The sequence below is a fragment of the Telmatherina bonti genome (genome assembly GCF_933228915.1).
Source record: "Telmatherina bonti genome assembly, chromosome: 10".
Lineage (NCBI taxonomy): Eukaryota > Metazoa > Chordata > Actinopteri > Atheriniformes > Telmatherinidae > Telmatherina > Telmatherina bonti.
Window position 1 is genome coordinate 23,889,895 of NC_136628.1, and position 12,480 is coordinate 23,902,374.

General features: G+C 38.1%; 1 protein-coding gene across 1 annotated transcript in view; it reads left to right on the top strand.

The window, feature by feature from the left end:
* The window catches only part of dlg4a (discs, large homolog 4a), a gene marked incomplete at both ends in the record, with an annotated part of 38,909 nt that overhangs the window by 457 nt on the left and 25,972 nt on the right, over positions 1 to 12,480 (top strand). Inside the window, one exon of the mRNA XM_079247415.1 lies at positions 10,128 to 10,289. Within this exon, the coding sequence (XP_079103541.1) occupies positions 10,128 to 10,289 (162 nt within the window). The remainder of the gene's footprint in view (positions 1 to 10,127; positions 10,290 to 12,480) is intronic.

The window sequence follows — 12,480 nt, forward strand, 5'->3', positions numbered from 1 at the left end:
TGTGTTTTGAGATATATACACTTTACTATTAATGTTTGCTGCCTTTAACATTTTTCCCAATCAGATTTTATCTCCAATATCTTCACAATACCGCTAAAAATACCTCAAGTTCATTTCTTGCTCTGCAATCCACCCAAGCAAGCTGCATGGTATAATTTTTGACCTTGGGAAATGCACTTTATTGTAAATGGCTACTTAGGTTAGTAATCAGACAAATCCTACACTGCAACAGATGTTTTATCCCAGTTTGAAATGATGGAAAACTGAACTGTGTAGTTTCAAATGAATCAGAACCAAGCCTGTCAGTCTCTTATCAGCAAAAAAAAACCAACAAAAAAAACCAAAAAAACAGAGGCATTGAGCTGTGTGTTTGCAGTGTGGTTTTGGTTAATTATGATGAGTATGCGTGATCCTGTACGTTCATTCACAGCTTGTGCACATGCCAGATTTGCCTCCCTCCCAACTTCAGGTGATTCCACCATGGCAGCCAGCTCAGAGTTTCCCTCCACATGGTACTCTAGTCTGTTCATGCTCCAAAGCCAAATCTGACCACACTGCAATCTCAAGCCAGGAATCATCCCTTCACGTGCCAGAAGGACATGCATAGGACGTGCCTGCAGAGCTTAAACTAATATGTTTGGAAATTCAGCCACAACATTTAGGTTCCTGTTCTGTTTTATTGCTAAAAGCCTGCTTCACTTTTTTTGATTAGTTATGTAGTCGATTCAAAGCAGCATTTTTTCCTGATATTGAGTTTATTCTGGTTAATGCTGCAACAGTTTTATATGTGAAATTGGAAGGGGTGTTTGCTTTCTATGATACTTACAGAGTAGTCCTGCTGAGCTGAATGTTGGATATTACAAACAGAGATAATCCCATGTATCCCCATGCATCGCTCTTCCATATCCCACTCTATTTCCATCTGAGGCACTTAGTGGAGGAGAATATGAAGACATTTTCCTATGAATTAAAGCTGCTTCTACAGTCATCATAGCCAGCCAGCGAAATCTATCTTCACAGCAAATGTTTTTTTTCTGTTAGAAGAGGCAGGTTTTTAAATTAACATGGATTAACAGCTCAGAGATATTTATTTGTGCCGAAGTTTGCAGTGGTGCTTTTAACAGATCTGTCCTATAAGAGTGGCATTAAGTTAATCTTAAGCACATGTCATATACATACATGTTGGTTTTTGCAGTGTTCATTATGTCATTATCCTAACCTTTACATTGGCATTTGTATCCGTCCATGGTGCTTCTGTTATTTATGTCCGAGGACTCATTATTAGCTTCTGTATTCTAATATCTGCCTGCACACAGGTCGAGTCCTGACAGCTTGTGTTCGGTCACAGTTTCCTGGGAAGTTTTTAAAACTGGAATTTGGGTCCTTGGATAATTACATTCCTCTTCTACTGAATGTCCTTCCACTTCATATTATGGACTCTTTTAGGTTATTCTCTGGAGACTGTGCTTGCTAAAATATGTCACAAGAGCTTAAACATGCCTGATCATTTCCCAAGGAAATCATTCAAGACATATTGTTTGTATAACCTTGTTGTTCGGAAAAAAGCCATGCAAAATACTATTTTGTTTTAAATTCAAAATCTTAGTAACTGTTTGTGAGCATTCATCAGTGCTTTAATATGCTCTTTATGCTTAATGCTCATTGATGGCCTCACAACATTTAATGCAAACAGCTTGCCTTGCTAGAGTTTGTCTTGAGGCTACAATTCAGCACTGCAGTTACACTGAAGGCCGTGTAATGTGTAACAATATCTGAAAGACTGAGCTGAGATTGGAACAAAGTATTCATGTAATTAATGATTTAAAACTTAGGGATCACCATGCCTTCATCTCAATATCAAGATCGATAATCTCTTCATCCTGACAATTGATTCGCTGATGACTTTACTGGAATATAGTCAGGAAAATAACCTTCTGTCAATCCCTTCCAGCCATTTAACAAGATGATTGAGAGTAACGAGTATTAGAGGGTGTTTTCAAAAAGAGGATAGCAGTGTATCATCTCTATTACTATGCTTATGGGAGGGACTGATTTTACATATCCCCTCCAAGCTGTAATCATTTGTGTTGCTTTGGAAACAGTTATTCCAATTAAATTGACCTATTTTATACTCATGTTTGTTACCTTCTGTTGAAAGAGATGTGAGCTCCAGCTTTATTAGTAAAGCAAGAAAAAATTGGTCAGGATGTAGCAATGCTCTTTTCTGGGTGTAACATCACACCATTAAGACTCCTTTGTATCTTGCCTGTATACTTATACATTGCTTCTGCTTGTCTACTATCAAATAATGTATGTGAAAGCAATAGATTTGAAGCATTTATCAGGAAATATTACATTAAAATGGTCACTCTACAGTGGTTAGGTTTATACATCTGTTAAGGTCACTAACAAACTTAAATCATGCTGTTTAAAACAAGTAGCTGTGGGATTATAGAGCAGATCATGTGAGGGTGGGGGGTTGCAAGAGGCAGTTTTGCTTTATTTAAAGAGCTCCTTTGTTCAAGCTTGCCAACATGATCATTTGCAAATGTCAAAGCCACCAGAGTTATATTTCCATATTAGTGCAACATGGCTTGCCTACTACTGGACGCATGTGCATCAAGGCTTCATAAATGGTGGTCCACCATGCAAGTAACCATTATAGGCCTTTGTTACAGCCAGTGGCCAATAGCAGACTGCATTTAACGTTCAATTGTCTTTTCTTGTCAGACACAGAGCAAAATGTAATAAATCAAAAAGCCACCTCAGTAAGCATTTGGCAAGCAGATTTTGCATGATCAGCCTCTAAACTTGAATAAATTCTCAGCTTCAGTCAAGTGCAAACAGAGTCACAGTTACTTACCCTTCAGGTCTTGAATGTTTATAATAAACAAAACATAAGGCAGTATTTCTATTTGTCAGCTAAAGGAACAACAAACGACAGTATCGGTCATAAACATATTAAGTGTTTTTCAGATGTTGTTATCTGATTTATTTGTGATACTTGAAACAAATCTCTGATTCCCTTTTGTTGACAAGAAGGTGGAAAAGCTGAAAAGAAGGTGATTTACCTACAATGCTTACAAACAACGCTTACTACTCTGCATCTAAACAGCTGTGTTTGCAGTCACGGCTGGTGATCCACTGATATGAGGGAATACGGGGAATAACCACTGCTGCATTTTCTACATGTTCATTTTGTTGAAACAACATGAGCATCCTCGCAGTACTTAGTGTAAAATGGCTTCTGCTCGCTTGATTGTGTTTGTGGACAACACAGACGACTGATGAGGATTAACACTACAATCCACCCCCCACTACATATGCAATATACATAAAAATCTATGTACTCAGCATAAAAATGGTGTGCATGCTTCAGTGAACAGAGGGGGAAGGGAACAAATGATTACCACTGGCTTTGGTTGCAGCAACACCTGAACTATTGGCCCTTTCATTTCTTACTTCATCTGTACATTCAGATTTCAGACAAACTTGGTTTAATTTTGTTCGTAATTTTCCAAATGTATTATGAGGCAAAGCATTCTGTGAACGTCAGGCAACAATTAAATAATGGACTCCTGCAATGCAATAAAAAAAATAATCCAATGCAGCCTATTAAAGCCGTCTTCTCATTGTTCAACTGCATGCCAGGAATGACCTGAAAAGCTAGACATATGTAGCCTCGTGAGGTTTCAGTTTCCTGTATATTCTAAAACCACGTTCGCTCCGAGGTCAGCATCTTTTCATGCAACATCTGCATCTGAGCTTCACTTGTGTCCAATCAAACAGGCAATCTGTAATTCTTTAATCTGGATTTACATAATTGTATTATACCCATAATTTGGCAGCTCCTAAAAGTGGTTCTTGTCTCAAAGAAGTTCCAGTAAAATAAAGGTACCCCCCCTCCCTCCCACCTTCCTCTCCCCATAACCATCAGTAGAAGAGCAACAGCCAAGAACTCACAATGGCACCATTTACTGTATCTGTGTCTCTAGTCTGGTTATTAAATTTGAGGATGATGCCTCTGTGTGGGACTCTTATCAGCAATGAATCATCCTACACAAACAAAATTCAGAATGTCATTAAGATAAGATAAACATAAATTAGCAAGACAATATGTAAGCTTGAAATATTAAGACATTAAAAACTGTGTTGAGCATTGAAGCAGGAGCCGTTTGTTTTGCATTCTTTATAACATTTTATGGTCAGTAAAGCCTCTTGGTGCTTGCACCTGTTTTGAGATTGTTATTAGGGAAGTAAGTCTCAGGTCGGCCGGGATACTAATGAGATTTGTAAAAGAAAATGCTGCTGAAAGTATTTTTTCAAAGTTTTCCATCGGATCTTGTTTATACAGTAGTTCTGCTGAGTATAGTGGGCATCTACATCAGCTCCCTATGGGACAATTGAGAGATACAGTCAAGGTACTGCTCAATAGGAAACTGTGTAACAAAGGGAGTCTTTCTATCTTGATGAAAACAACTGCAGTCATTCTCCTTTGTGTCTTCAGTCGTCTTTACCTGCAAAATACTTGGAATTCTTTCTTTTACAGTTTTAAGTGTTTGACTTAAAGCTTTGTTCACTCTTGAATTACAACACAGCAAAGAGATTAATGACTGCTGAACATAAGACTTAAATTTGGGTAAAGAATCTTGAGCATCTAAATGGGGGTGAGGAAGAACCCCCTTTTTGTTATATCTCCTCCTTTTGGATATTACATTCATATCTAGCTGAAGCTTGTAGCTCTGTGCCCCACGGTAAATGCAAAGTCTGTTGTTGTTCTTGAAATGAATGTAGCTACAGGCTACCCGCTTGTCAAAGAGCCGCGCTGTGACACCTTGTAGAATAGCCTGAAGTTGTCGCTGGCAGTAGATGGGGGAATTTTTCCATCTTCTGAATCTTACATATACATGAAATAAACAGTTGAAATAGTGGGTGTTGGCTGGCAACAGCAATTGTGAGATTGCAAATTAGATGAAAGCTGTGTTTGAGGTTTATCACTTGTGAAGACACGTCAGAGTGATAATCAACTGAGAATGCAACACTGATTTTATTCCAATGGACTGTGATGGAAAGAGGATGTGCAGACAGCATACGGAGACAAACATGGGTCATACTACACAGGAAATGCACTGTTTTGCATTGCTATTATTATTCTAACACAATTTCAGTCGGACTTTTTAAAGTTACTGAAAAGCAACGAGTTTAAGTGTGGCAGGTTTATAGGTTACAGTGAGTCGGAGTGAGGCAGCTTGGTAACATCCAGCAGGTGTTGGGCCCTACATATTTTATGTTTAGGGAGGTAAATTAATTTCTGCTGTTCTGCTGATAGAAGTGCTATATTAGGAGTGCCCAAGTTCCGTCTTTAAGATTTACTATCGTGCAACTTTTAGATGCACCTGAATCAAACGAATGCCTCATTACCAGGCCTCTGCAGGACCGAATGGCATGCAGATGAGGGAATTCAGCAATTTGCTTCAGGTGTGTGTGTGGGAGAAGGGAAGCGTCTAAAAGTTGCATGCTAGTAGAGGACGGGACTAAAGCCTCCCTGTGGAAAATCTTAAGCCTCGGACACTATTAAAACAGCTGAGAGAAAGAGGCATTCATTTCAAATACTCCATCTAGCAAAATAATATCCAAACGAATATTTGCTGAATGAACGATGTCATTACAAAGCTATATGGTGTACCACTTTTTTAAGCAACTGTTTTAAACAATAAACATGTATGTCTGTGATTCATCCATTTTACATTTATATGTATTTTGGATTAATTTTTTTAAATAAGATGTTTGGTTCAACATAACAGCTGCCATAAGACAGGAAAAAAAGGAAAATAACAAGTCTTAGCTTATGAGTTAATTTCAAAAACAAGTTTTTATGTCACTGATTAAATTCAAAACATCTGTCTGTCTGGATTTATTTGATGAGCTGTATTGTGAGGCACATAGTAAAATTTAGTGTACAGTTCATACCTAATGCTATGCAGAATGTCTCATAGATTTAGCACTGCATTAAATCCCTCTGGTTCTCCTTCAGGGCTTTACAGAAAGAAATGGATTCATCATAAAAGTGAACAGTGAACTTTCAAAATATTACATTCAGAGGATTTGTCACCTTTAATTTACACCTGATGGGCTGCTTGTGGCTTCTGTAACACCTAACACGTCAACTGCATTTCCAGCATGAGTTTCTCGGAAATTATACACCTAAGCGGCAAGGTTAGCATTTATTGCATTACCGACAGCAGGGTGATTTAAAATCTCAAACACAGTCTTTAAATTACAAACTGTAATAATGATAGATAGAGTATGATATTTGATCCATATTAACTAAACTCATTTCACCAATAAAGGCAGAACGCATTCATTCGTGCAGCGTGTAGCCCTTAATACTGTATGAGACAACCAACAACTGCTCCTGCAAATTGATGAAGCCCTTGCTATAATGACCTGTTCTGCACAGGAGTTCCTTAGAGATGTTAGAAGACTCCTAGCAGGGTGATTTACAGAGGCAGTAAAATATGAGAGACTTGGAAGAATTTGTTGCAAAGATTATTCTGTGTGGAGCTTCTGCTACAGTTCGAAGCAATTACTTGCTGCAATCTATTATATACTGAGATTTACACAGGTAAACTAACCAGTATCATTTATTAAAATAGATTTAGCCGTTTTATATTATGAATAGATTTATGCATTGTCACTAATTTTTCAGTAGGTATGAGTGCATGTTTTTGCTACAACTTGGCAATACAGACATGCTTCTAGTTATAGTTTTTGCTATAAAACACTGAACATCCCTTTTGTCCATGTACTCTTTAATATAGTTTGAGAGTGCAACACTGCTTTTTTGTGTCTTCAAGTGTAAAAATGTTTGCTTGATTTAAATACATAAAATGAAAAGTATTTATTGACAACAGGCTTAAAGTTTTTGATAATTAGTCAGTGTGTGTGTGCGTAATTGTGTGTAAAGTTGCAGAAAAAAAGCGGTTCCTGCATAGCAGTTAGAGCAAAGGTTCGTTTTCTTTGTACTCAGGACTAAAAGCTGTCTACTTCCATTTTAACCAGCTAATCAGAAACTTATGTTAAAAAATGCTTGGTAAAAATGTAGCTGATGCGCTGCATAAAGAATGCCTTTGGTGTACACTCTGTCATGTAGGTGCTGTTTGTAAAATGCTTCTTAAGCTGCCCACTGCTACGTTGTACTTACTGCACATATCCATCAGCTTCTGATAAGTGAACCATGTTTTTTTTAGTTTACTTCACTAAACCCCTCTCCAGAAGGATGCTTTGTTACATGAATTGAATGTTACATCCCCCACCAGTAGGACAGAAGGCAGCATGGCAGCATGAATGTTGGTCATGCAGGAGAAGTGGAGGCAGTGGACACTGAAGAGCTTAAGGCTACTTTGAGCAGTGATTCGTGTAATTCACTAATATTTCCAGGTTCTACGTTGACTTTTTCTGTTATTTCATGTGAATCCCATTTTTTTAGATTAAGATTAGGATAAATTAGGATTAGGATCAGAATGATTTAGTATAAACGTAGTTGATGGTATTTAAGGTGTATGAATATTACCATGGCAAAGCCTGATTCCTTAGTGTTTATAACAGAAAAATCAATTGTTTCCTGTGTATTAACCTTTCATTTAAGAACAGTGCTCCCGACAACTATTTATTTTCTCTCTTTTCCGCTGCTGTTTTCTCTTTCCCTTTATTGATGGCCTCACTTTTTCATTTTTACCCATCCCCCTCACTTTCTCCTCTATCTTCATCTCTATTTCACTCCCTCTCTTTCTTGCTGTCTCAGTGTAATGTGATCCAGGACCGATGCTGCCAGCCCCAACTGTGGCACTGCAATCTCTGCTCTGCTCTGGTTGCTAGGCAGCCTGTCTGAGATGGGGCTCACTTATGCACCTCCCTCTTCCGTCTGTCTCCCAAAAAACCTGAAGAGTGAGAGGGGGAAAGTGTCAGGCTTTGGTCATCAAGGAAATCCATCTATGTTTCTCTATTTTCAGAATGGTCTGCTTTACATCTGCAGTGCAGCAGTTGTGCACTGTGAGGTTGAGGTGGGGGGGTTTAGGGGTACATATTAGTAGAAAACACAAGCTCAAAGCCACGGGACAGTGTGACTGATCTCCACTGTGATACTGCCCACCTTTTTGTGTATTTGTGATGGAAAATGCTGTGTGCAGATTTGGTGTCATCACGCCTAGAATGAAACCTACCATGTGTGGCTAAAACAGTGGGCTGCTGGCAGGCTGCCCAGGTGTGGGATATTGGTAGGGGAGTGAGGTAACTAGGAAGAAGCTGCATGATCTGCTACTTTAAAACCGTCCTGAATCATTGCTCTAGTTGTTCCGTGTGGCTGTGAGGGATGTTAACTTTGCAATTCAAAATGGCAACATTCTGAGGCCTTTGTTTGTATGATGTCTCTATACTTTGCACTTGTAGGCGTCACACATGTTGTGTGATACGCAAGATGTGTGCGTATAGATTGCCCATTTGACTGCACAGACCATTCTGCTATGTATGTTGGAAGCATGCGATTTAAGCTGTTATGTCATTAAAGGATTACATCAATGAGGCGGTTGTACTCTGATGGTGATTTAACATAAGCATTCTCTTCGTCTGGTGCCTTTCAATAAATATACTCACTGCCTTTTTAACATGATGTTTAACCTGCACTACAATTGACATGATTGAATGGAAATGGAAATTGAGAGCTGAATAAATAAATAAATAAATAAATAAAGATTTGGCGAAATTTTACATTTAAAAAATGGCCTGTTATGTAGTGACTTATTGGCATAGTAATTTAAAGTTACTGTGGTTTTCATCTGATTTAAACGAAGGTGAAATGTCAGTGAACAGCTGCTTATTAAAAGATATTTCAATAAAGATTTTCTGTCAAGACTCCAATTATGCTTTTTAAGTCAAACTCTTTAAACAGTTGCTGGAGCCATGTACTGATGCCATAACAGCAAATGCTAAAACTGTCAGCAATTACAAATAAGTTTCATCACAATGTTACTGGAAGTACCTTTTCTTTCTTGTAGGATCTTTTTTACCAGATGCAAATTGATGCATGCCTTCTAACTGGTAGAGTAGTTATCTTCCAAGTGGAAAGTCAATTGACTGAACCCCAGCGTATTCATTTGTTGAAGTGTCTATGAAGTCACTGGAAGACATTTGACTCTGTCTGTAATACATTTTATGGTAAGATGGACATTCTAAATCAAGTTCAGGCTGTTTTGTGCTCTTTGTTTGAGACAGTAAAATACTCCTGCTTAAGACCAACAGAGTCTGATTGCTCCACACCTATGGGACTCAGGAGACACACTCAGCAGTGGTTAGTTAACAGCTAAGACTCAGTTTTTAATCTCGAAAAATAAATCAGTGCATTTTTCTTTTCACTTGCCTGCACTCTCAAAAATAGAGGTACAAGATAAGGACATTTCTGTACCTATAGGTACATTTTAAAGAAATGTTCTCTCAAAAGTACAATACTGGCCTTTAAGAGACCAGAAGCACACCTTCAGAGTACGAAAAAGGGTTCAAAGTGACATAAAGTACAAATTTGTACCATTTCGACCATAAGGGTACCTGCAGCATTGAAAAATGTAATGTTAATGGCTGTAATGTATTACAAACTAAGTGTATGGCTGGTCAGTATTTTGAGTTTTTGAAGATTATTTCTAGATTAAAGATAAGATAATATTGCTAAGTTGCATGGACCAGGCCTATTCCTGTGAAAACATAAAAAAACATAACTTGATAAGGTGAGGTTGAACTTGATAAGGTACAAAAATAGACCAGAACTGAAGGGTACAGAAATGTCTCTCAAAAGAGTACACCCCCAGCGACAAGCATTTGTACCTTTTTAGGTACAAGCTGGTACCTCTATTTTTGAGTGTGTGAGCAGAGAACTGTATGACTTTCCACTTGCCCAAACAAAGGGTGTTGTTGCCCCAGGCAATCTGGCAATTGTTAATGCCAAGCATTGAATTTACAGTGCATGATCTGGATGGAGTTCACTCATAGCTTCTCCTAAGGAAGTGTTCGCATATTACTGTCTCCCAGGAAGAGGCAATAAAACTGATCAAATTTGTTTCGTTCTTTGTGTGTTGCAGAAGTACAGGTACCAGGATGAGGAGACGCCCCCCTTGGAGCATAGTCCAGCACATCTGGCTCCAGGGAAAAGTGCAGAGATGCTTCATATGAGTGACAAGAATCTCGCTGCCATGGAGGCTATTCATGGCTACACACCTCATACACATATCTCTCCTGTAAAGGTAGGACACACATGCACAGAGATGCTTACTTATGTACATTGTTGAGCATTATGCAGCATTATTACAGCAATCTGTTGTCAACATGAGGGAACGATTCTGCTACGGTGCATGAACAAGCCCTCATCCCACAGCAGAGCACAGTACACTTTATTATTCCTCAGCCTCTGAATCACTCTTATATATTTACAGCAGTCCTAAATATTCAATGTGGCATCAGTGGAATGAATTTGGCTTCATATTTAAATTAATTGTGACACGATTGGTGATATCATATGAGCTACTCAGCAGTTGAACATGGCAGATTTTTTTTGCAGATTCAACAAAAGATTAATTAATTCATTATACTTTGCTAATTACACAGAAAGTATAAGTATAACTCAAGTATAGTTAATTGAAAGGTGGGAAGTCAGTCTTTGTATTATTTGTTTCCTAAATGACATAACATGCTGTAAGCCTGTGACATTTCTATTATATTAATCTCCCTTACCTGATACAAAAGCATGATCAATTTTAACTTTGTATTTAGTGCAATATATCATCTGCTTTGAAATCTCTATTCCTACAAATGAGTGCTTTGATGGGAATATAATGTAATTAGGAGAGATGCATACACTCCTTTGCACCTTTGAGTATCAACCCCATATCTGTATGAACATGGACATCAGGAAATCTGATATTATTGCCTAACAATATGAAAGTCAAAGTGTAAGTGAACACTAGACACATTTAGGATTTACTGCGGTAACCTGATCACCTGAACAAAGTGTTGTCAGACACGAGTAATGGCATTATGGATTCCAATCAACAATTTTCACATTACCACTCCTCTCATTATACAACATCTACCTACTTTTGCATGCTACGTTGCAGGTACAAAACCGAATAAGTACTGACTAACGCATATGGCGTGTTGCTGAGACACTACAATGAGTGATGATTTTCCATTACCTAACATGGTTGACACCGGAACAGTACAGTTACATTGTGAAGTTGAAAGAGTAATCCACAGCTACATGACTCATGCAGGTTGCAATCACAAGGAGACACTGAGACAGGCAGCACATGAGCAACCAGTAACAGCTGACATCAGTAGGAACATGAGCAGCTTGCCTGGACTGCATTAACAGTTGCCTTCTGTAGCTACAAATGTAAAGGTGTAAGCTGTGATGGCCACTTAACGATGATCCGTCTCATATGCCCACACATTATTCTACAGCCTCACTGGCTATGAAGACTTCAGAGTTTCTGTATATATTTGCTTTGAGGGTTGGGGTTGTTTGTCCGTCGTCCATATGGTCGTGGAATGAAGCCCCCAGATATGCGCATTAAACTGTTGTTTTTCAATGAGCTATTTAAAATACACAATTACCTCTTCAGTGTGAGTTGTGGTGGCTATAGAGTTTTATCCTTAAGGATGCAAAGAGGGTGCTAGGTTTAAGAACACTGTAAAAATTAAATCTTGAGCAGAGGCATTAAAAAGCAATTACAGGCATCGCACGAGACACCAGAAACAATTCATTATATGGCACAGTGCACACAAATTATTCCAGAGACAGCAACCATCAAGTCACAATGCCTGGAACAAACAAATGGAATTCAGAAGTACATCTGATGCTGTCAGCTGCTTTTTTGTGCTCGCGGGTCATCCGTATGTAAAAAGGAACAACTCAAACAGCGTTCTGAACTTTAGAGAAAAGCTTTAGATAATAAGAAACACAAGGAAAGCAACACTGACCACAGTGTGATTGTTTCAATAAGAATGTCTGCCTCTTGGATTTTTTTTTTTTTTTTTGGACAAGTCAAAATGTGGATGCAGATGCTTGAGAGCCAAAATATGACGCATGTCAGTACATGAGGAACCAAGTTAGTTAGATATTTTACAGGTGCATTACTGTAAGATCCATCATTAACAACTGTAAAAACATGTTTTTCTTTTAGAAAGGGTTAGTATCCCATTATTTATTTATTCATTTATTGGCCTTTATATTTTATTTGATTATCAATTTGGTCCAAGCAGCGTTTGTAATACAGAAAATGCCAGGAATTTCAAATTATTTACAGTATTTGAGTGCATCATATTATCAATAAAAGTAATTGGGCAGGAAATCTCTGTATTCTCTTGATTCAGCCTTTATGCAGTTTATGTTTGCCCTCAAGGTTTTTAGTTTTATTACTTGAATTAACCACTTTC